The 26,837-nt window shown below is 44.2% G+C and overlaps 1 protein-coding gene and 1 long non-coding RNA gene across 2 annotated transcripts in view; both read left to right on the plus strand.

The window, feature by feature from the left end:
- The first annotated feature begins 479 nt into the window (after nt 1-479).
- LOC138670692 (uncharacterized) lies at nt 480-2,334 on the plus strand. Its single transcript, XR_011319371.1, has 2 exons — nt 480-682; nt 1,545-2,334. It is a non-coding gene; the product is annotated as an uncharacterized lncRNA (long non-coding RNA).
- A 4,521-nt stretch (nt 2,335-6,855) lies between these two features.
- Nucleotides 6,856-26,837, plus strand: part of LRRC63 (leucine rich repeat containing 63) — a 63,162-nt gene continuing 43,180 nt past the window's right edge. The window contains exons 1-4 of the mRNA XM_069758273.1: nt 6,856-6,908; nt 18,797-18,922; nt 19,528-19,644; nt 20,539-21,024. Coding sequence (XP_069614374.1) covers nt 6,902-6,908; nt 18,797-18,922; nt 19,528-19,644; nt 20,539-21,024 — 736 coding nt within the window. The 5' untranslated portion in view covers nt 6,856-6,901. The remainder of the gene's footprint in view (nt 6,909-18,796; nt 18,923-19,527; nt 19,645-20,538; nt 21,025-26,837) is intronic.

The following is a 26,837-nucleotide window of genomic DNA, read 5'->3' on the forward strand; positions in this document are numbered from 1 at the left end:
TTACAGCACATCTACGTTCTGATTTAAACACATGGAAGCTGTTCCTCAGCAATTACAATGGTAGGACTTGCTTTCAGGAGACAGAATGCTCAAACGAGGACATGGGTTTGTTTTTTGCAGCGTCAAGCCACACGGGTTTCAGTGTTCGTTTTGGTAACAAATTGTGTGCTGCGAATTAGCCTGCTTTCTGGGTTTCCAGGAAGTGGAACGTAGATCCTACCTTGATCGAACTTCTCCCTGTGGCAGTTGCCATGGAAATCTGGGGTCCACAATTGGCCAACAAGCGTATTCGTTTACAACTTGAAACCGTTGGCGGGGCGCATGCCATCAACTACCTAGCATCTCCTTCACCGCTGGTTTTAGACCTAATTAGGTTCATAGTATTGAAATGCTTAACGTTTAATGTTTGGTTCAAAGCGAATGCACTAACCGTAAGCAATGAGAATGTTTATGGTTTATTAACTGGGTTTTGCTCGCAGGATTTACTGGGACGGCGCCTTCAGGAACCCTTGGAGGAGGTGGATTGCCCACATTCGATCTGGGATGTCCAGGGGACCTGATGCCATTAATACGCTCATCGATAGCCCCGTCGACTTGGAAAGCCTATGGTAAGGCGTGGGAGGAGTGGTGTCTTTTAGCAGACGGCAAACCAGTGGGGTCTTCGGAGGATGCTCGAATGCAGGTGACAATAGCATTTCTATCCAAAATGCATGCCATGGGAGTGTCGGGTTCAGTGGCGCGCAACCGTGTGTCTGCGTTAGCGTTCCATTTCAAGCTGCGAGGTTGGCCAGATTCCACGAAACACTTTCTAGTCAGTAAGCTTCTGAAAGGTTGGCGCCGAGCGGATAAACACGGTGATAACAGGCGTCCTATCTCCTTTGATTTGCTAGTGAGCTTGGTTAAGGCCGCGGAATCTGTTTGCGATTCTAAATACGAAGCTGCGCTAACGTCAGCGGCTTTTGGCCTAGCATTCTTTGGGGCCAGTGAGATTGTTCCTACTGCTCTGAATAAACCAGGTGGCCTCAGGCGAGAAGACATACTAATTTGTGACGATGGTCTAAGGATTAGAATATGTAAATCCAAAACTGATCAGGATGGCAGGGGTACTTGGTTCCCAATATTTGCCATCAACAAGGACATTTGCCCATTAACGTTAATTAGGAATTACATGCGAGTTAGAAAGGATGGTTCCCAATTTTTCATTCATGAGAATTGGCTTCCCCTAGTGTCGGGCCAATTCTTAGCTATATTGAGACGCACGTTGTCACTATTGGGAATGCCCGCGGCAGAATTTGGGACTCACTCATTTCGGATAGGTGCAGCAACAGAAGCATCTAGAGCGGGTTTATTTGAATCAGAAATTCAAAGGGTGGGTAGATGGAGATCCCGCTGTTTTACTAGATACATCAGGCCTGATTTATTGTTATAAAGTTTTGGTCGTTTTGGTACTATTATATCTGGGAGCAGGTTCGGTAATTCATTGGGGAACTTCCTTGGGTTGTTGGGTTATTGGTTGTTGGCTAACTGTATATTTTTATTCCTAGATGGGGTGCGACCCAGCGTCTGGATAGTGGGTCACTCGTACATTTATTGGGCTGCTCGCCGCGCCGAGTTGTGCCCAGGAGGGCGATCTTTGGGCTTCAACGATGTCGACGTGATATGGCGTGGCTTGAGAGGCATGATGTGGTCCCAAGTTCTTCCAGAGGTTGTTCACATTGCACGGGTGGCTTCATCCCCCACCATTGTGGTGATCCATGCCGGAGGAAATGACCTGGCTTCGTCCCCACTGGCTGAACTACTTACGCTGATCAGATCGGACATGGACAAGTTCCCGAGTTTCTTCCCGTTGATGCGTCTAGTTTGGTCCGAAGTAATCCCAAGGCTGGTTTGGCGGGGTGCCAGGGAATTGAATGCTATGGAGAGATCCAGACGCACGCTGAATCAGAGGATATCACGATTCGTGAGATTTAAGAATGGTGTAGTTGTTCGGCACCATCGGCTGGAAGGGGACAATTCCGGTTTTCTGCTTCCAGACGGAGTCCATTTGAACGAGGCGAGCGTAGATATCTTCCTCAATGGTATTAGAGAAGGGGTGGTTCAGGCGATGCATTCGTTGGGGGGGGTCGTAGCTCTCTATATTCGCTCCTCCTTGGCGGAAGGGTGGAGTTTTGTTGGTGGTGAAGATACCTGCCCGGGAGACCGGATGGCAGTAATCTCCCTACACCCCATTTGTTGGCAGATATTGCCTGTTTAAGCTGCGACCAAAAAATATTTACCCAAAGGAAAAGATGGAAATGTTATGAGTATATTTCCCAATTAAAGTTTTAAAAGTTCTGACAACTGTTGTGTGTTCACTTAATGGGAGTAAACGGTCATGGGTCGTAGCAGTCTAGTAGGTCTTTTTATAAATCCATAAACCCGGCGCAATAGTCTGACAATATTATTCCCAGATACCATATGTGAGTCAGAAAGCCATGCAGGCATCTTCTCCATGCTGTGCCCATTTAGTTTGAGCTCTTTCCCATCCATTTCAGCTTTTTTCTCATGCCCCAAGACCTGTTTGCTGGGTCCAGCAGAAAAATATTCGGTTTTCCCATTGATTTGCATTGGATTTGTTATTCGGTACAAATACATGGATATTAGAAATTATTTGTGCCAATTTTCCCGAATCCGAATATTTCACTATTTGCTCATCACTAGTTAGAAGAAAAATGAAGACTGATGGAATAAGAGGCACAACCAGAAAAATTAGTCTTTAACTTGAAAATGGACTTTATTTATCACCTCTCCACAGGGAATTGTCATTGAGGGTCAGGGCCGGACTGGGACTAAAATTCAGCCCTGGCATTTGAAGTCACACAGGCCCACTTGTCACATGGTGACTGTATAATATCTTTGTACACTTATAGGTTACAAGAAGTGAGGGGAGTGTAACACGACTATATAACATATAATTACAGCTGTATCCAGCATTACAGCTCAGTCCCCATAGAATGTAATGCAGCCAGCCCCCATAGAATGTAATGCAGCACAGCCCCATAGAATGTAATGCAGCCAGCCCCCATAGAATGTAATGCAGCACAGCCCCATAGAATGTAATGCAGCCAGCCCCCATAGAATGTAATGCAGCCAGTCCCCATAGAATGTAAATTAATGCAGCCAGCCCCCATAGAATGTAATGCAGCCAGCCCTCATAGAATGTAATGCAGCCAGCCCCCATAGAATGTAATGCAGCTCAGCCCCCATAGAATGTAATGCAGCCCAGCCCCCATAGAATGTAATGCAGCACAGCCCCCCATAGAATGTAATACAGCACAGCCCCCATAGAATGTAATGCAGCCAGCCCCCATAGAATGTAATGCAGCTCAGCCCCCATAGAATGTAATGCAGCCCAGCCCCATAGAATGTAATGCAGCACAGCCCCCCATAGAATGTAATACAGCACAGCCCCCATAGAATGTAATGCAGCACAGCCCCCATAGAATGTAATGCAGCCAGTCCCCATAGAATGCAATGCAGCCAGCTCCCATAGAATGCAATGCAGCCAGCCCCCATAGAATGTAATGCAGCACAGCCCCATAGAATGTAAATTAATGCAGCCAGCCCACATAGAATGTAATGCAGCCAGCCCCCATAGAATGTAATGCAGCCAGCTCCCATAGAATGTAATGCAGCACAGCCCCATAGAATGTAATGCAGCCCAGCCCCATAGAATGTAATACAGCACAGGCCCCATAGAATGTAATGCAGCACAGCCCCTATAGAATGTAATGCAGCCAGTCCCCATAGGATGTAATGCAGCCAGCCCCCATAGAATGTAATGCAGCCAGCCCCCATAGAATGTAATGCAGCCCAGCCCCATAGAATGTAATGCAGCACAGCCCCCATAGAATGTAATGCAGCCAGCCCCCATAGAATGTAATGCAGCCAGCTCCCATAGAATGTAATGCAGCACAGCCCCATAGAATGTAATGCAGCCCAGCCCCATAGAATGTAATACAGCACAGGCCCCATAGAATGTAATGCAGCACAGCCCCTATAGAATGTAATGCAGCCAGTCCCCATAGGATGTAATGCAGCCAGCCCCCATAGAATGTAATGCAGCCAGTCCCCATAGGATGTAATGCAGCCAGCCCCCATAGAATGTAATGCAGCCAGCCCCCATAGAATGTAATGCAGCCCAGCCCCATAGAATGTAATACAGCACAGGCCCCATAGAATCTAATGCAGCACAGCCCCCATAGAATGTAATGCAGCCAGTCCCCATAGAATGTAAATTAATGCAGCCAGCCCCCATAGAATGTAATGCAGCCAGCCCTCATAGAATGTAATGCAGCCAGCTCCCATAGAATGTAATGCAGCTCAGCCCCCATAGAATGTAATGCAGCCCAGCCCCCATAGAATGTAATGCAGCACAGCCCCCCATAGAATGTAATACAGCACAGCCCTCATAGAATGTAATGCAGCCAGCCCCCATAGAATGTAATGCAGCTCAGCCCCCATAGAATGTAATGCAGCCCAGCCCCATAGAATGTAATGCAGCACAGCCCCCCATAGAATGTAATACAGCACAGCCCCCATAGAATGTAATGCAGCACTGCCCCCATAGAATGTAATGCAGCCAGTCCCCATAGAATGCAATGCAGCCAGCTCCCATAGAATGCAATGCAGCCAGCCCCCATAGAATGTAATGCAGCACAGCCCCATAGAATGTAAATTAATGCAGCCAGCCCACATAGAATGTAATGCAGCCAGCCCCCATAGAATGTAATGCAGCCAGCTCCCATAGAATGTAATGCAGCACAGCCCCATAGAATGTAATGCAGCCCAGCCCCATAGAATGTAATACAGCACAGGCCCCATAGAATGTAATGCAGCACAGCCCCTATAGAATGTAATGCAGCCAGTCCCCATAGGATGTAATGCAGCCAGCCCCCATAGAATGTAATGCAGCCAGCCCCCATAGAATGTAATGCAGCCCAGCCCCATAGAATGTAATGCAGCACAGCCCCCATAGAATGTAATGCAGCCAACCCCCATAGAATGCAATGCAGCCAGCCCCCATAGAATGCAATGCAGCCAGCCCCCATAGAATGTAATGCAGCACAGCCCCATAGAATGTAAATTAATGCAGCCAGCCCACATAGAATGTAATGCAGCACAGCCCCATAGAATGTAATGCAGCCCAGCCCCATAGAATGTAATACAGCACAGGCCCCATAGAATGTAATGCAGCACAGCCCCTATAGAATGTAATGCAGCCAGTCCCCATAGGATGTAATGCAGCCAGCCCCCATAGAATATAATGCAGCCAGCCCCCATAGAATGTAATGCAGCCCAGCCCCATAGAATGTAATGCAGTCCAGCCCCATAGAATGTAATGCAGCCCAGCCCCATAGAATGTAATGCAGCCAGCCCCCATAGAATGTAATGCAGCATAGCCCCCATAGAATGTAATGCAGCACAGCCCCCATAGAATGTAATGCAGCCAGTTCCCATAGGATATAATGCAGTACAGCCCCCATAGAATGTAATGCAGCCAGTTCCCATAGGATGTAATGCAGCACAGCCCCCATAGAATGTAATGCAGCCAGTTCCCATAGGATGTAATGCAGCAGCAGCAGCACAGCCACCATACAATATAATGCAGCCCAGCCCCATAGAATGTAATGCAGCCCCCCCCCCCCCAATAGCCCCACAATCCAGTTATCACTCATCGATATATAATAATAATAAAAAAAAAAAAACACTCTACTCACCTTTCCTCTTGCCCCGCGCTGCTCCAGGCTCCGGTCTCAGCAGCTGCAGTCTGCCCGCCCGGTCACACAGCAGGTGCGCGATGATATGACGTCATCGCGCACCCGCAGTGTCAGCGGCAGGCAGAGCGGGGAATGATGGGAGAGGAAGCGACAGCAGACGTGCTCTCCCCATCATTGCATTCAACTGTACCGGCTTCTATGACGCCGGTACAGTTGAATGCGGGGCCGGGAGTGTGCCGACAGCGGGGGGGAGTGTGCCGACAGCGGGGGGAGTGTGCCGACAGCGGGGGGGAGTATGCCGACAGCGGCACACTCGAGCGGCCCACTACTCCTACCGGCCCTTCTATGAGGGTCCACCACCAATCATGAGAAAGGGGGTCCTACGTCCTCTTCATCAATGGGGCAGTGGTGGTGTGTGGTGGTCATAGTAACACATGCGCATCACTCCATTCCCAAGGAGGACAGGGGCCCCCTGTGGTCAGGATCAGTGGGGTCCCAGCAGTCAGCTCCCCGCTGATATCCCGAGATAAGTCATTAATACAGTTTTTGGGACGACCCCTTTACATCTCATAGCAGATGGCGTTTATAACATGGGGGTCCGACCAATCTTTGCAGAAGTAGAAAATAAAGAGACATTTTTAACACCGTAATGACCCCGTAGGGTACAAGTAATTATGGCAGCGCGGTCACCATGACACCCCGTGCTCTGAAGATGTCTACCGTACGCAACAGACACATCTATGGCAGATTTACTTTATATAAAAAGTTACAAAATTGTATATGTTCCAAAATAATCTGCGACTTGTCGCCACAAAATTCTGAATGCCTGGAGATAAATGTGCTATGTGCTCCTGAAGGTCAAAAATGGGGGTCACGGTGCAATCTTCATTTACTCAGCGTATGGAGAGGACATAATGCTGCTGCTAGGAGAAATGAACATTATGGGATATACATGAGAAAACGGAACGTTATGGGCTGGATACACGAGGGCACATTCCTTCCTACAGAGGACGGACGCTGCCTACAGCCAGTGAGCACTGTGGACGGAGCACTCAGCTGCGCATGCGCTCCGGGAGCCGCTCTCAGCTGCGCATGCGCTCCGGTTGCTATGGACACTGAGGACTCGAAGCGGTTCTGACTCCATGAAAGGTCGGTTCTGTGGAAGTTCTGTGGTCACGTGACGGGCGGGTGAGCTGACGCAGGGTGTAATGTGTGCGCCCTGTGGTGCTGCAGTGTCTGCACAGGTGCATAGTGTGTGTGAATGCTGAGGGACAACTTGTGGCTTCACAGTGACAATCTCCAGTGGTGGCGCCTCCAGTGGCCGGGCCCTGTTATTACTGCCTGCTCCATCTTTGTGTTGTATGGCAAATATAAAAAACCATGAATTTCTCGCACTTCTCTTTTTTTTGCTAGAAATGTTGTTTTTTTCAGCCATTTTTATCTCTTACATTGCGTTCACGCTGTATGTTTTCAGTTAAAGAAATGGCAGAAAAAGCACAAGCAAAAGCAAGGCCGTATAAATAATGTGTGTGGCGGTGCGTCTGGGGGGCTTCTGAGCGCCCCCTGGTTCCTTCACGCCCTGAGCTGCCCCATTTCTGCACCTATTAGACAGATGAGGTTACTTGCAGGTTTTTCTGTGCGTTTTTATTGCGTCTGTGACGCTGCGGTTTTTGTCTTTTGTTGTCGTCTTGCTATAAATAAAGTTGTTTTGTTGTTGATACTTTCTGGTATTGCTATACTTAGTGCTGATTACGTGCATTTTTGATGTGTTTCCTCCACAGAAAAGCACTTACACTACACGTGCATTTTTTTACCTGCGGAATTTCTGCATCTAATGTAAGTCTGTGGGAAAAATCGGCACAGAAAACTCCGCGTACCCACAAGAGAGATTCACATGCTGCGGAAACAAGAAGCGTAGAGGGAACGAGTTTTCTAGAAATCTCATCCATTTTGCTACTGTAAGATGCTGCGTTTTAGGTGCAGCAAAAATATGCAGCATCAAAAATGTACCAAAAGCTTCTACTGGGAAAGTGACTGCCGACTTTATATACTGAGGCCGGACAACCTCTAAGGGGATGTGCACACGGGCCGTTTTACATCCGGACTAGCTGCGGATTCAACGCTGCGTGGAGCCACAGCGTCCAGATGTTACAGTATAGTGGAGGGGATTTTATGAAATCCTGTCTCCACTATGTGTGCACGGCAGCATCCGCCGGCCCTGTGTTTACACAGATGTGGCGCATCTTTATAGACCGCAGCATGTCTATTTATCTTGAGGAGACGGAGGATAAACAACCCGGTTTATGTATACGATGTGGTGATTCCGCATGTGTTCAATGAACACATCCAAAATCACCGCACGTATAACAGGGGGCAGCGCTTTGGGCGGAGCGGGGTATCTGCTGCGTCCAAAGCACTACATTTCCTGACCATGGAAATATAGCCTAACCGTGGCTACCAGGTACACATGAATTGGCCAATTTATGCACTAAGCTTTCTCAACTTTTCATATTTCTAGTGCAGTAATGCAATTCAATTTTCATGTTTCATATTTGCATACTATGGCGCTACACAGTGCTGCCTTTTTTGTAGGTAACCACCTGTTCACACTTAGGCTGGTTTCACATTTGCGGACGAAGGCTTTGCGGAGGACTGCGTAGTTCCCCCGTGAAGCCCCGCCCACTGCCGCACCTCTTCCTTCAGCTCAGCCTACGTCTGCATGTGTCCTGCGTACCTATCTTTAACATTGGGTACGCAGGCCATGCGGATGTATGCAGATGCAACATGTTGCATTTTTTTGCGGTCGGTGCAGCGTGAAAACTATGCATGTGGAGGCATCTGCATACATCCACATGGCCTGCATACCCAATGGTAAATATAGGGTACGCAGGACGCATGCTGACATAGGCGGAGCTGAAGGAAGAGGCGTGGCAGTGGGCGGGGCTTAACGGATTAACTACGCAGTCCTCCGCAAAGCCCTCGTCCGCAAATGTGAAACCAGCCTTAGTCTATGTTTGGATGTGACGGTCAGTTTTTTAAACTGATCCCTCACTGACCTGCCCCCTAGTTTACATTATATATATATATATATATATATATATATATATATATATATATATATATATATATATATATATATATTGGAAAAAATTCCCTTCTGCAAGCAGGCATTTTCATAAAATGTGTATGTGGTCCATCATATCCTTACAATTAGGCACTACTGAGCCTTTTTTACCCCTACATTGTCTATAGGGGGTTGGGAGGGAGTTAAGAGATGGCCGTGATTAAGGACATACTGGTCCTGATTCTTCAGAGCTTTTACTCCCAAAAGGTGGCATTAAATCTTTTAAAAGTCTAAGGCCTCTTTCACACGTCGGTGTCTCCGGTACGTGTACTGACAGTTTTCTCACGTACCGGAGACACTGACACATGTAGACCCATTCAAATGAATGGGTCTATGCACATGCCTCCGTGTTTTAACGGACCGTGTGTCCATGTGCAAAACACGGAGACATGTCCGCTTTTCTCCGGCAGCACGTACCGCAATACGTCCGGCACACGTGCACACGGAGAACAGTGTGCACTCTCCTCCGTGTGCACGTACCGCCCGCAGGGGAGACAGCGCTACAGTAAGCGCTGTCCCCACTGCGTGTGGTGCTGAAGGCGGCATTCATCTCTTGTCCCCTGCAGGAGACAAGAGATGAAAAATCAAGGGTTTTTTTTGTTTGTGTTAAAAATAAAGTTTGGGGGTCACCTCCCGCCTCCCATCCCCTGTGCGCCCGCCCGCTTGCAGAGAAATACTCCCGCGATGTCTCCTCTCAGCGCTGGCAGCAGGTCCCGTGTGAGCGATCACGTGGTACCGCTCATTACAGTGATGAATATGCGCATATTCATCACTGTAATGAGCGGTACCACATGACCGCTCACACAGGACAGGCTGCCGGCGCTGAGAGCATACATCGCAGGAGCTGTGTGAGTATTTCTTGGCAAGCGGGCGGGCGCACGGGGGATGGGAGGCGGGAGGTGGCCCCAAACTTTATTTTTAACAAAAAAAAAAACCTTGATTTTTCATTCCTTCTCTCCAGCGAACGCGTGTGTGTCACACTGATGTGCTACGTGAGCACACGGACACGGATAACTCCGGTACCGATTTCTCCGGTACCGGAATTATCTGGACGTGTGAAACCGGCCTAAGGCTGTGTGCACACGTTGCGGATTTGATTGCGGATCCGCAGTGTTTTTTGCCGCATGAGATTGCATCAAAACCGCAGTGTAGTGCACAACCAATGTAAGTCTATGGGAGCCGCAGACTTGATGTGCATGTGCTGTGGAAAAATCTGAACCGAAATTCAGCTTTTTTTTTCTGCGGCGTGTCACTTCTTTTGTGCGAAACTGCAGCGTTTCTGCACCCATTGACTTGCATTGAGTCGGGCACATCCGCAGCAAAACCGCAGATGTAAAAAAGATCTGCGGTTTAGCTGCGAGTGAAACGCAGCAGGTCGGGAGGAGGGAAGTGTGTGGGCGGAGTGTGTGGGTGGTAACTGTGTGTGTGTATGTGTGTGCGGGCGGGGTCTACGGGCTGTCCGAGGGTCTGCCGGGGCGTCTGCGGGGCTGTCCGGGGGGTCTGCGGGCTGTCTGGGGCTGTACGGCGCTGTCCATGTGTGTGCAGGGCTGTCCGGGTGTGTTCGGGGCTGTCTGGGGCTTTGTGGGGCTGTCCGGGGCAGTGTGGCGCTGTCCGGGGGTCTGTGGGGCTGTGCAGGGGGGTCTTTGGCGGGTTGTTTGTGTGTGCAGGCATCGTCTGATGGGACTACAAGTCCCATCTCGCTATGCCTGCTACAGTGACAGTGATTGACACATTAGCCAATGATGGGACAGTAGTAGTCCAATCATCCGGCTAATGTGTTGTATGTAAAAAAAGACAAAAACACATATACAGTACATACAACATACAGTACATACAACATATAACATACAGTGCATACAACATACAGTACATACAACATATAGTACATACAACATGTAACTGTTGTGAATTCTGTGGCAGAGCTCCCTCCTGTGGTCACAAGTGGTACTTCGGCTGATTCTCTCTGTGAGCTTCTGTTGGTGGAGGGAAGTGGTACTGCGGCTTCTGAGTTTCCTCTCTCAGGTGATATGGTGAGGTCGTTAGGTGCTTCTCTACTTAACTCCACCTAATGCTTTGATCCTGGCTTCCTGTCAATGTTCCAGTGTTGGACTTGCTTTTCCCTGGATCATTCCTGTGGCCTGCTGCTCTGCATAGCTAAGTTCTTCTTTGCTATTTGTTTGCTATTTTTTCTGTCCAGCTTGTCTAATTTGTTGCTGGAAGCTCTGGGACGCAAAGGGTGTACCTCCGTGCCGTTAGTTCGGTACGGAGGGTCTTTTTGCCCCCTTTGCGTGATTTTCTTTAGGGTTTTGTGTAGACCGCAAAGTTACCTTTTCTATCCTCGCTCTGTTAAGAAAGTCGGGCCTCACTTTGCTGAATCTATTTCATCTCTACGTTTGTCTTTTCATCTTAACTCACAGTCATTATATGTGGGGGGCTGCCTTTTCCTTTGGGGTATTTCTCTGAGGCAAGGTAGGCTTATTTTCTATCTTCAGGCTAGTTAGTTTCTCAGGCTGTGCCGAGTTGCATAGGCAGAGTTAGGCGCAATCCACGGCTGCCTCTAGTGTTGTTTGGAGAGGATTAGGGATTGCGGTCTGCAGAGTTCCCACGTCTCAGAGCTCGTTCTATGATTTTGGGTTATTGTCAGATCACTGTATGTGCTCTGACCGCTATGTCCATTGTGGTACTGAATTGCCTTTCATAACAGTAACATACAGTACATACAACATACAGTACATACAACACATACAGTACATACAACGTATAACATACAGTACATACAACGTATAACATACAGTTCATACAACATACAGTACATATAACATACAGCATACAGTACATACAACATACAGAACACACAACATACAGTGCATACAACATATAGCATACAGTACATACTACATACAGTACATACAACATATAACATACAGTACATACAACATGTATCATACAGTACCTACAACATACAGTACATACAACACATACAGTACATACAACTATACAGTACATACAACATAATATACAGTACATACAACATACAGTACATACAACATATAACATACAGTACATACAACATATAGTACGTACAACATACAGTACATACAACATATAACATATAGAACATACTACATGCAGTACATACAACATATAACATACAGTACATACAACATACAGTACAGACAGTACAGACAGTACATATACACGACACATACAGTACATACAACATAGAGTACATACTCACCAATCACCTTGATCCTGAAGCCCTTGCTCATCTGTAAAAAATATTAAAATAATAAACAAACAATATACTCCCTGATCCGCAGTTATCCAATTAATACGAGTGTCCCACGACAATTTCCCTTGGAGAGCAGCCACAATTAGCTGATGCAACCGTTCTCCAGGGGCCCCGGCAAAACAATGACGGAAGGTATCCTTCCGCACTGTATCCCTCCGCCGCTGTGAGAAATAGTTCCTACTCTCACTTGTGGCACTGCTGTGTGGGAAAATTTCCACGCAGCTTTGCTATAAAGTGAGAGCCTGGACTCAGGTAACCTCTTCAGTGATGCACTGCAGGAGCTATTGTCTCCTGTCAGTGTGTCACTGGAGGCCATATAGAGCAGTGACATCACCTGATGTCACTGTTCTATAGGGGAGATCGTCGTGGGACACTCGTTATTAATTGGATGGTTGGTTTATTATTTTTAATTTTTTGCAGGCGATCGAGGGCGTCGCAGGAATTAGGTGTGCTTGTAAGTATGGTGAAATTAAGAATGTTAAAATACTTTTTTCTGGCTATGTCTTTATTTTTTTTGTTTACTTTTTCACTACTATAGGATTAGTAATGGATAGGCGTCTTATTGACGCCTCTCCATTATTAACCTTAGACGGTGACATTAACCCCTTATTGCCCCATATCCCACCGCTACAAGGGAGTGGGAAGAGAGGGGCTAAATGCCGGAATTGGCGCATCTTACAGACGCGCCATTTCTGGGGCGGCTGGGGGCTGGTATTTGTAGCCGGGGGGGGGCAAATATCCATGGCCGCTCTCTAGGCTATGAATATCAACCTGAAACTGCATAGCCTTTTTAGCTATAAAATATAGGGGGACCTCACGTCAGATTTTTGGGGGGTCCCTCTATTTTAATAGCCAGTAAAGGCTACGCAGACAGCTGCAGGCTTATATTCATAGCCTGGGAAGGGGCCATAGGTATTACCCCCTTCCCAGGCTACAAATATTGGCTCCTGGCCATCAGCTTTCCCCCTCGGGTGCAGAAAATTGTGCGGGAGCCCACGCCATTTTTTCCCCTTTTTTTTTTTTTTTTTTTAAATTAAACATATTCATTAATAAACATCAGTCTTGCTGTTATATATCTATGGATATAGCTATAGATATATTTGTAGATAGATAGATATATCTATAGATACATAGATACATCTATCCATATATCTAACTATCCATATATCTATCTACATCTATCCATAGATATATCTATCCATACAAATATCTATAGATAGATATACTGTATGAATAGAAACACAAAAAAATAGAAAAAAGTGAGCTTTTAATGCCTGAACGGCATGGCAATATTTCGGATATGGTATCCTTTTTCAAGCTTGAAATGTAAAAGAGGAGTTTGGACAATAAATGACGTCACAAATCTTTTTTTAGTTCAATAATACATGTTTATTTAGCTTTCAAAAACGCATCAAAACACATAAAAACCGCATTAAAACGCGCAAAAAACGCATAAAAAACGCACCTGCGTTTTCTGCCAAGAGATGCGGATTCAGTGCAGAAAAATTTGCGGGCAAATATGCAACACACGCTAAAGATTTTTGTGCAACTTGCTGTGGTGCCAAAATTTTTGGACTTTTGGCATATTCACGCCAGTTGTTCTCATCTCCACAGAGCTGGGGTGTGACATAACATTCATAAAGAGCGTCTAATTCATAACTAGCTGTGGCATTCCCTACGCCACAAATCTCACTCCAGTCCCTGACTAGAGTAAGATTTCTGGTGTAACGCACGGAGGCACAAACTACTCATCAGACGCTCTAGATTCATAAAGAAGAATGCTCCCTTCATGAATCGGGAGCATCTGACCCCAAGAGACCGGCAAGTCTTGATGAATCAGGGCCACTGTGCGATGGAACTTATTAGTGTTGTGTCCGCACAGTACTTTCTTATCAGTTTTACTTCTATTTAATGACTGAAGAAAGAAGTTTTTAATTTGGCAGCCTGTGTCAAAAAACAAGATGAAAGTGGAGATGCTGGTCTTGGGACTACTAGTGCGCTTTTTATAATCAAGCATAGTAGCACTGAAAAATATGTGAGTTCTTGCAAGTTTTTTACCATTTACGACTTTTGGGGGTCAAAAAATGACATCCGTTTTTAGATAGACTTAATTAACACCTCTCCTGTCCAAATATTTATTATATGGCTTCTCATGCCCACATCCTGCCCAGCTCTGCATTAAACTGTAAATCATCTTCTCCTCATTTCCTTTTCAGTGTTTCTGAGTGACCTATAAACTGTTACATTTGCTTCCATTATAAGTAGTGATGAGCAAACGTGGTCCGATAAGGTGTTATCTGCGCATGCTTGTGTGCTGAGTGACTTCGGCGTGCTCCAATAATATTTTTGAGTCATGCAGCTGTTGGGACACGAACATATTTTTCGAGCACACCGAAGACACTCGGTTAGCACACGAGCATGCTCAGATAACACCTTATCCGAGCACATTAGCTCATCACTAATAAACAGACATTTAGCTACTGACAGACCTCCCACCTCCACCCTCTAGCACTGCCCTGATCAGTTGCTATTTTAACTTACGAACCGCATACGTAATAGTCAAAAGTCATTTGAACCTCCTGCCATTGGAGGGGATCGTCCAGCAGTCTAATGGGTATAGGGGCCACCTGACTCTCCCTAGACATCATAGGAGAAATATCCGGCCTGTTGGATGTCCAATGCCGATCCTTTTGTTCCCCCAGTACATAAGCAGCTGCCAGAGGAGTGTGACAGCGGCTCTCTCATAGAGAATACAGCAACACTGAGGGAGTTGGGAGAGATCGCTGTCAGCCTAATGATCATTCGGCTGACAGCTATTTAACCTCTTAATGACCGCCGATACACCTTTTCACAGCGGCAATTAAGGGTACTTAATTGGGGTATAGCGCTCCCCAGAGTTGGATATTCTCCGGGTTCTCGGCTGCCAGGGGTAGCCGAGACCCCAGAGAACATGATTCGGGTCTGTTTTTACTGACCCCGGTTTTGCGATTGCTGCTATTAACCGTATAGCGGCAACCACAAAGAAAGAAAAAAGTCCGTTGTGCCATTTAATTTCTCTCTCCTCTGATGTGATCACACATCAGAGGAGAGAGGAATAGGGTCTCAGATCACCCCCGGTAACTCCCAGTGCACCTTGGCCCTCGTGCTCCCCCCCATGGTCTTCGCCATCTCCTCCCGGGAAGAAAATGGCGGGCACATGTGGCAACGATAGGAAGATTTTGCCTATTGGTTCATTTTGGTTACTGTGATAGACCCTATCACAGTGATCAAAATAAAAAAAATAGTAAATAACTCCCCCCCCCCTTTATCACCCTCTTAGTTAGGGAAAAATAATAAAATAAAGAAAATGTAATTATCTCCATTTTCCAATTAGGGTTCAAGTTGGGCTAAAGTGAGTTGGGCTAAAGTTAGGGTTAGGGTTGGGTCTAAAGTTAGGGTTAGGGTTAGGGTTGGGATTAGGGTTAGCGTTGGAATTAGGGTTTGGATTAGGGTTGAGATTCGGGTTGGGGTTAGGGGTGTGATTAGGGTTATGGTTATAGTTGGGATTAGGGTTAGGAGTGTGTTGGGGTTAGGGTTGGAGTTAGAATTGGGGGGGTTCCACTGCTTAGGTACGTCAGGGGGTCTCCAAGCGCGACATGGCTCCACCATTGATTCCAGCCAATTTTGCATTCAAAAAGTCAAATGGTGCTCCCTCACTTCTGAGCTTTGTCGTGCGCCCAAACAGTGGTTTACCACCACATATGGGGCATCAGCGTACTCAGGACAAATTGGACAACAACTTTTGGGGTCCAGTTTCTCCTGTTACCTTTGGGAAAATTAAAAAATTGGGGGTTATAAAATCATTTTTGTGGAAAAAAAAGGATTTTTTTATTTTCACGGCTCTGCGTTATAAACTTCTGTGAAGCACTTGGAGGTTCAAAGTGCTCACCACACATCTAGATGACACCCCCAGACCATTCCATCAAAGTCTGCATTCCAAAACATCACTACTTCCCTTCCGAGCTCCGATGTGTGCAAACAGTAGTTTTCTCCCACATATGGTGTACCAGCGTACTCAGAATAAATTGCACAACATCTTTCGTGGTCTAATTTCTCCTGTTACCCTTAAGAAAATAAAAATTTGAGGGCGAAAAGATCATTTTTGTGGAAAAAACAATTTTTTATTTTCTCTATGCCTCTACGTTATAAACTTCTGTATAGCATTTAGGGGTTAAAAGTGCTCACAACACATCTAGATAAGTTCCATAAGGGGTCTAGTTTCCAAAATGGTGTCACTTGTGGGGGGTTTGCACTGTTTAGGCACATCAGGGGCTCTCCAAACGCGACATGGCATCCGATCTCAATTCCAGCCAATTCTGCATTGAAAAAGTCAAATGGCGCGCCTTCCCTTCTGAGCTCTGGCATGCGCCCAAACAGTGGTTTACCCCCACATATGGGGTGTCGGCGTACTCAGGACAAATTGCACAACAACATTGGTGGTCTAATTTCTCCTGTTACCCTTGGGAAAATAAAAATTTGGGGGCGAAAAGATCATTTTTGTGGAAAAAATATGATTTTTTATTTTCACGGCTCTACGTTATAAACTTCTGTGAAGCACCTGGGGGTTCAAAGTGCTCACCACATATCTAGATAAGTTCCTTAAGGGGTCTAATGTCCTCTGGGGGGTTTCCACGGTTTAGGCACATCAGGGGCTCTCCAAACGCTACTTGGCGTCCGATCTCAATTTCAGCCAAATCTGCATTGAAAAAGTCAAACGGCGCTCCTTCCCTTCCGAGCTCTGGCATGCGCCCAAGCAGTGGTTTACCCCCACATATGGGGTATCAGCGTATTCAGGAGAAATTGCACAACAAATTTTGTGGTTCATTTTCTCTTTTTAGGGCTCATTTCCACTTGCGAGTAAAACGGACGAGTGGAATCCGATAAAAAAATCGGATTGCACTCGGACCAATGTTATTCAATAGGTGTCTTTTCATTTGCGATTTTTTTTCTCAGCCGAAATCGGACTGAGAAAAAAATCGCAGCATGCAAGTCAATGGGTGCGATAAAAAAAAGACATGGCATACGGAACATCCGTATTCCATCAATTTTTTACGGATACCTTACCATTCTGTGTCATAGAACACTGTAAATAGTCCTGTAAATGACTATACAAAAATAGTTGCAGAGAAAAAAAACGGATTGCATACGGATGTAAAACGGATGGTGCGATTAAAAAATCGCATTGAACTCGCATCACAAACGCATGACAAACGCATACTTTTCATCCCTTTTTTCGGTCCAGATTACGGACCGATTTGTCTATCACAAGTGGAAATGAGCCCTTACACTTGTGAAAATAAAAGAAATTGGTTCTGAAGTAAAATGTTTGTAAAAAAAAAGTTAAATGTTAATTTTTTCCTTCCACATTGCTTCAGTTTCTGTGAAGCACGTAAAGGGTTAATAAACTTCTTGAATGTGGTTTTTAACACTTTTGGGTATTTTCTGTCATGTACACCCCTCAAACTGACTTTAAATGTGAGATTGTCTCTAAAAAAAAAGGTTTTGTAAATTTTGTTGTAAAAATGAGAAATCGCTGGTCAACTTTTAACCCTTATAAATTCCTAACAAAAAAAAAATTTTGTTTCCAAAACTATGCTGATGCAAAGTAGACATGTGGGAAATGTTATTTATTAACTATTTTGTGTGACATATCACTCTGATTTAAGGGCATAAAAATTCAAAGTTTGAAAATTGCTAAATTTTAAAAATGTTCACAATATTTCCGTTTTTTTCATAAGCGCAAGTAATATCGAAGAAATTTTACCACTAACATAAAGTACAATATGTCACAAAAAAACATTCTCAGAATCAGCGGGATCCGTTGAAGCGTTCCAGAGTTATAATCTCATAAAGGGACAATGGTCAGAATTGTAAAAATTGGCCCGGTCATTAAGCTACATTTTGGCTCCGTCACTAAGGGGTTAATGTAAATCTGAGCCTTTAGTTGTTAATAGTATTAGCTGAGTTTATCAAGATGTATAAAACTAGTTTACACAGAAAAATTGATTTTATTTTCCATTGCCTTTCTAGGTCAGCAGCATCATTATTACCTTGCAGCAGCTTTCTGAGGAGCAGTGATCAATAGACAGTTATTAAAAATAAACTTTACCAAAAATGCCAACTTTTTTCTTGTTTATCTAAGGATTACATTTGATATCACATGTAATATGGATTACATCTGCCATTCTCAGTATGGATTTCTTTCAGTAGGACTCATCACAGCTTCAGTTTTGGTTCAGCACTCAAATGATATTTCCATTTGTTTCATTTTGGCCAGGTTCAGATGGTCCTATTCCACAGTTAATGTACAGACCCCAGTACCCAGCCTGAGCGTGGTTCTCCTGTCTCACAGTTACTATCTCATATACGCCTCTCAGGTTATACGTTCGGCCTTGCGGTCAGTCTGGGCATAGCAGTCAGTGTACACATCCACATCATGAATTGCGGCTGTCTGGACCAGACCTTCTTATCTGGGTTATAAAACAAAATAGCTATTCCTTGATATTAATCACATAGGTGGGACTCTGGCAGGTGTAAGATGCCACCAGCACGATATCAGAATTTGCATTTCTTTCTCTTTAGTAATGGCGCTTCCATGTCTGCCACTGAAATGTTTATTGGAACCACCAAAGCTCTTGCGTAGACCACTTCCTCCAAAACTCCTACCTACACTCAGTGGAAAACGACCAAACTCAAGCCAAAAGACAGGTAACGTGAACTGTAGCTACTGTTTAACTCAAAATGCCATTTATCTCTTGCCACGAAAGTGTACATAGTCATTATAGGACCCCATAAATTAAACTGGACTTGGGCTTACTTAGGTATGTCCTCTTGCCGAATTCCACCGTATTTATTGGCTTCATTAGGAAAAAGAGAAGTGGCATATTCTAATTTCCCGTGCCTCTTGTCTGTACATCATCACCTGAATGTGCATTTATCGTACACTACACTGCTGGAATAAAATTCTCTTAAAGTAGTGGAATTGAAGGTTTTTATTGTCACAACACGTTTCAAGGACGTATCGGTGTTTTATCAAGAGAACTAAAGATTACGGAACAGTGTTGAAACGCGTTGTGGCAATAAAAACCTCAACTCCACTATTTCATAAGCATTTTATTCTAGCAGTGCAGCCTAAAATGCCAGACCCCAGCCGATCAGACATTGATACCCTATCCTGAGGATAGGGCATCAATGCAAAAGTAGTGGACAACCTCTTTAACAGAGAACAACCAAACAGTATTATAGTAATTAAATTAGCTTACGGTACATTAAAACCTAAGGTCTAAATATAAAGCCTGAATTTGCTTTTTTAGGAAGTCCACCTTGTTGTACACAAGAAAACCAACCACAGATCTCATTGCTGCAAAGACCAAATCATGGAAACAACGCATCCAAGAATGTTATGGAAAAGATGGACCTTCTCACTGAAAGTATGTATGTTTTTATACATCAATTTAAATGACAGCTAAAGCCCAGTAATCCCACCGGACCTCTATAGACTGATGCTCACCCAATAGAGCCCCAACCAGATTGTTATCATGTATGGTTTGCTTTCTTATAGCCCAGCAAATTAAGTGGCTACTTTGCAACTGTTCTACAGTTCCTATCTAGACCTTTGTGTCTCCATGGCAACAGACTACAAACAAATTCTGTGTAGTCTGATTCTGTAGCCACATTCTGTTTTCTCTGTCTTCTACTCCTAACTAATATACATTTGGTAGGTTAGCAAGACGCAGTGGAGAAATGATGGAAGACTGCAGGGTTTGTTCGTAGTCAAACATTGTTTTTTTTTTTAATCAGGAATAAGTATGTAATTTTTATTTAAATAATTTTTCAGTGTAATTTTATTTTTAAGTTTGGCAAAGAAGTAAAAGCAGAGCAAATCAAGAATCAACACTTTCAGACATAACCAAAGTATCAAAATCTAAAATGTCAAGAACCACATAAATAAAAACATGGGCAGTAAGAACATTAGTCACAGGAAAGATGGATGAACGAAAAAATTAGAATGGTCAGAAGAGCAGTATAGTACTTACATATTATAACTTCTAGACAATGCAGAATAGGTGAAGAAACATTTTTTTTTATACAGAATTTTTTTAATGCAGACTTAGAAAGTAACAACTCATCCATAACTGTTGTGTACATATGGTCATGATTGTAGGTAGTAAGCACAGCACTGTTGTGGGCGAACCTCTGGATTGCTGCAAGCACTAAAACAAAAATAGGAAATTAATTAGCATATTGGGCAACCAAACCAAGATAGAAGTATACGTTAAACAATATGTAATATCTAAATAAAAACTGGGGTTTTTACTTGACAGATTGGATTCTTGACAATGAAGCCCCTACCCCGGCTGCAAGTCGATTGCACAGTGATGATTACCCATTACACTGGAACAACATGAGCACATTGAGCGGTAACCATGGACCACACAAGTATGCTATCTCCGAGCAAACACACAATGTGGAGTTAATGCACGGCGGACCTGCGGACTTTGCATTAAAAAGACGCCACAAACGGCGAATAGTAAATGTTCTGTCAAGTGAGAATGAAAGTCTTTCCTATCAACTTCCGCCTCCAGAATTTACCTTTAATGACATTATCACAAGAACAGATCACCATGCAGGAAGCGTAAGTGATTTATTAAAGAAGCAAACAGTCTCCAAATTGCACTACAGGATCATGGAAGACAACATCGCTAGGTTACAGCAGAAAACGCAAGAAAAGGTTCACAGTGTGGTGTTATCATCTCATCACCTGCCTGAGATATCAAAACGAATCCCACCACGACTGCAGCTTGCCCTCGGTAACATATCATGCATTGCTGTTACTATGTCTCACATGTTACCTGTTTTTACTGACTAACAGTAGGAAATCTGACTATTGGAGAATACTTGCCAAAATTGTTTGTAGAAAAAAATCCAGTGTTCCTTCCTCATGCAGCATAGCGGGGTGTTAGTTCTTTTCTTTTAATAGATCATTACGACTTTATTATGTGGATTAGTCTAAATTTACACCGCTTATTAGTTGGCTTACTTTGCATGAGAAATTTGCTGCAAAATTGTTGGCCAATTTTGATGCATTGTGTTTAGGAATGAGCTCCATCTGTGGAGGATCGAATTTCAGTCACTTTGAGATTCGATTTATGATTTCCAAAATTATATTGCACCATTTCCCAACCTAGTGAGGCATCAAAGAGTGGACTAATAATGACCTACAGCTATGTCATCACAACCTAGGTTATCAAGCAGATAATTATACCTTTTACAGTGGTGGTTAGTAAACCACTGGTTCCCAATGGAGAACAGTCGGCAGTGGACTGGTGATAGGTACGACACAATTGGATTCCATCTCCAGATTCAACCATTGACCTCTCTCTGACTCTCCATTACAATGCGCATGAATTTATTCCCTACGATTTGTATTTTTGGGGAAGATTTGGCAAAGCCAGGTATTTAAAATTTCGAACGATCCACTCACTACCAACCTTATCTTTTCTAAGCCATGTCCTCCAAGGAAGAAAAAGTGGCTAAGGCTGGTTTCACATTTCGTTTTTTGCCACTGCGTTTGTACCGCATATAAACGCATGCGTCGTGTTTTCCTATATTTAACATTAAAAACGCATGCGTTTTTTTTTCTTCGCGTTTGGCCGCGTTTGACGACGCATGCATCTTTTTGTCGCTTGCGGCATGGCGCGGAAATGCAACATGTAGTATTTTTAGAGGCGTCTATTTGCCACCAGGAAACGCATGCGTTCGATTGCGCACGGTTTGCGTAAAAAAAAGCATTGCTGTCTATGTAAACGCATGCGTTTATAAGCACATGCGTTTGGTTGCGTTTTTGAACGCATGCGTTTCCATATAGAAAAACAAGTCTAGACACTGATAAGCCACCCCCCACCATCAAGGTGATAAAGGGATCCAAACCCTGACCCTAACCCTAAGCCACCATCAAGGTGATAAAGGGATCCAAACCCTAGCCCTAACCCTAACCCCAAAGAGATCCAAACCCTAACCCTAGCCCTAACCCTAATGGGAAAATGGAAATAAATACATTTTTTTAATTTTTCCCTAACTAAGGAGTTGATGAAGGGGGTTTGATTTCTATTTATAAGGGGTTTTCAAGTGGATTTTTATGATTGGCAGCTGTCACACACTGAAAGCCGCTTTTTATTCCAAAAAATATTTTTTGCGTTACCACATTTTGAGAGCTATAATTTTTCCATATTTTGGTCCACAGAGTCATGTGAGGTCTTGTTTTTTGCGGGACAAGTTGACATTTTTATTGGTAACATTTTCGGGCACGTGACATTTTTGATTGCTTTTTATTCCGATTTTTGTGAAGCAGAATGAACAAAAACCAGCTTGTGAAATTTCTCATCATGCGTACCAAAAGCGCAAGCACAGGAAAAAACGCATGTAAACGCGTACAAACGCGGCGTTTTTTTAACCGCATGCGACAACGCATGCGTCTAAAAAACGCAGCGTTTGTACGCGTTTACATGTGTTTTTCTCACCACTTGCGGATGCGTTTTAAACGCTGCGGATTTAAACGCAAATGTGAAACCAGCCTGAAACACATAAAAAACATGGTGTAGGATATATGAAAGACAGTGTTTTAGGCAAATTCAGCCCAAATTCAGGTGTATTTAGCTTGTAAAGCCCCCCTCCCCCCATAGTGTAAGCCCTGTTAAGCCTTCTTGCGCCTGTCTGCCCTCAGTACTGAATATTTGCATTACTGCGGACAGTCTAGCATTCCTATTACAGTGTCTGGGATTGTTAGGCCACATATCGGTAGTCAGAGACTTTGTCTTATCACAACAACTATAGGGAGTGCAGAGGTGTCAGTATGACCTGTGCCCTGCAAACTGAGGAGACCCTAAAGATCCCTATGCATCATATGAGGTGACCAGTACGGTACTGCATCCCTATTAACGTCTTTATATTGGGCCGTCAGCTTCAACTTACGTGACATATGATTCAACTGTCCATCTCAAAGCTATGCCGGCACTGTGATAGCAGCGAAGGGAAAAAGCCACTCGGCAGCTGTCATGTCACCCCTTTTTTCTCCCATCTTTTTCTCCCTGGTGTTTTGTTGGACAGAACCCTCTTAAAGCAGTGAAACGTTTTACCAGTATAATCAGATAGCTTACAATGAAAATAAACATTTTGTCAACATGCAAATCTGAAGACAGAAGCAGATAGACCTAAAGCAGCACTCCAGCGCTTTATTTTTATTTTACCGCTGGAGTGGTTGAGTGGTTCTTCTAATGTAAGGTCCCTGCCCCTACTCTCATACTGACCTTCCACCGTCTTCATCTCCTAACGCAACTGTTCCCACCAGTCTCCAGGAGATCGTGACCTCCGGATTGCTCCAATGTCTCAGACATCCCCCTATATACAGACATTCCCCTATATACAGACATCCCCCTATATACAGACACCACTCCTATATACAGGCATCTCTCCTATATACAGACATCCTCCTATATACAGACATCCCCCTATATACAGACACCACTCCTATACACAGACATCTCTCCTATATGCAGACCCCACTTCTATATACAGACATCCCTCTATATACAGACATCCCCCTATATACAGACATCCCCTATATACAGACATCCCCCTATATACAGACATCTCTCCTATATACAGACACCACTCCTATATACAGACATCCCTCTATATACAGACATCCCCCTATATACAGACATCCCCTATATACAGACTTCCCCTATATACAGACACCACTCCTATATACAGACATCTCTCCTATATGCAGACCCCACTTCTATATACAGACATCCCCCTATATACAGACACCACTCCTATATACAGACATCTCTCCTATACGCAGACCCCACTTCTATATACAGACATCCCCCTATATACAGACACCACTTCTATATACAGACATCCCCCTATATACAGACATCTCTCCTATATACAGACACCACTCCTATATACAGACATATCTCCTATATACAGACATCCCCTATATATAGACATCCTCCTCCTATATACAGACATCCCCCTATATACATACATCCCCCTATATACAGACATCCCCCTATATACAGACATCCCCTATATACAGACACCACTCCTATATACAGACATCTCTCTTATATTCAGACATCCTCCTATATACAGACACCACTTCTATATACAGACATCCCCCTATATACAGACACCACTTCTATATACAGACATCCCCCTATATACAGACATCCCCTATATACAGACACCACTCCTATATGCAGACATCCTCCTATATACAGACATCCCTCTATATACAGACATCCCCTATATACAGACACCACTCCTATATACAGACATCTCTCCTATATACAGACATCTCTCCTATATACAGACATCCTCCTATATACAGACATCCCCCTATATACAGACATCTCTCCTATATACAGACATCCTCCTATATACAGACATCCCCCTATATACAGACATCCCCCTATATACAGACACCACTTCTATATACAGACATCCCCCTATATACAGACATCCCCTATATACAGACACCACTCCTATATGCAGACATCCTCCTATATACAGACATCCCTCTATATACAGACATCCCCTATATACAGACACCACTCCTATATACAGACATCTCTCCTATATACAGACATCTCTCCTATATACAGACATCCTCCTATATACAGACATCCCCCTATATACAGACATCTCTCCTATATACAGACATCCTCCTATATACAGACATCCCCCTAAATACAGACATCCCCCTATATACAGACATCCCCCTATATACAGACACCACTCCTATATACAGACATCACTCCTATATACAGGCATCTTTCCTATATACAACATCCCCCTATATACAGACACCACTCCTATATACAGGCATCTTTCCTATATACAGACATCCCCCTATATACAGACACCACTCCTATATACAGACATCTCTCCTATATGCAGACCCCACTTCTATATACAGACATCCCCCTATATACAGACATCCCCCTATATACAGACACCACTCCTATATACAGACATCTCTCCTATATGCAGACCCCACTTCTATATACAGACATCCCTCTATATACAGACATCCCCCTATATACAGACATCCCCCTATATACAGACACCACTCCTATATACAGACATCTCTCCTATATGCAGACCCCACACCTATATACAGACATCCCCCTATATACAGACACCACTCCTATATACAGACATCTCTCCTATATACAGACACCACTCCTATATACAGACATCTCTCCTACATAGACATCCTCCTATATACAGACTTCCCCCTATATACAGACATATCTCCTATATACAGACATCCCCCTATATATAGACATCCTCCTCCTATATACAGACATCCCCCTATATACAGACATCTCTCCTACATACAGACATCCTCCTATATACAGACATCCCCCTATATACAGACACCACTCCTATATACAGACATCTCTCCTATATGCAGACCCCACTTCTATATACAGACATCCCTCTATATACAGACATCCCCCTATATACAGACATCCCCCTATATACAGACACCACTCCTATATACAGACATCTCTCCTATATGCAGACCCCACACCTATATACAGACATCCCCCTATATACAGACACCACTCCTATATACAGACATCTCTCCTATATACAGACACCACTCCTATATACAGACATCTCTCCTACATAGACATCCTCCTATATACAGACTTCCCCCTATATACAGACATATCTCCTATATACAGACATCCCCCTATATATAGACATCCTCCTCCTATATACAGACATCCCCCTATATACAGACATCTCTCCTACATACAGACATCCTCCTATATACAGACATCCCCCTATATACAGACACCACTCCTATATACAGACATCTCTCCTATATGCAGACCCCACTTCTATATACAGATATCCCTCTATATACAAACACCACTCCTATATACAGACATCTCTCCTATATGCAGACCCCACTTCTATATACAGACATCCCCCTATATACAGACACCACTCCTATATACAGACATCTCTCCTATATACAGACATCCTCCTATATACAAACATCCCCCTATATACAGACATCCCCCTGTATACAGACACCACTCCAATATACAGACATCTCTCCTATATACAGACATCCCCCTATAAAGACACCACTCCTATATATAGACATCTCTACGTCCCCTTCTCCATGCGAGTGGCGGTGGTGTATCGTCCTCCCGGCCCCTCCCATCAGTTCCTGGATCACTTTGCCACCTGGCTTCCACACTTTCTCTCCTGTGACACCCCCACCCTTATAATGGGTGATTTCAACATCCCCATTGCCTCTCCCCTCTCCCCATCTGCTTCTCACCTTTTATCTCTATCCTCCTCTTTCGGCCTCTCGCAGCATACTAACTCTCCAACACATGAAGATGGAAACTCCCTTGACTTGGTCTTCTCACGGCTTTGCTCAGTGGATGATTTCACAAACTCCCCTCTCCCACTCTCTGACCACAACCTTCTTTCATTCTCTATCAAGAACTGCCATCCCGCTCAGGTCACCCCCACTTTCCACACTTATAGAAACATACAGGCCATTAACACCCAGAAACTTATG

The sequence above is a fragment of the Ranitomeya imitator genome, chromosome 3 (assembly GCF_032444005.1).
Source record: "Ranitomeya imitator isolate aRanImi1 chromosome 3, aRanImi1.pri, whole genome shotgun sequence".
In the NCBI taxonomy this organism is placed as follows: domain Eukaryota; kingdom Metazoa; phylum Chordata; class Amphibia; order Anura; family Dendrobatidae; genus Ranitomeya; species Ranitomeya imitator.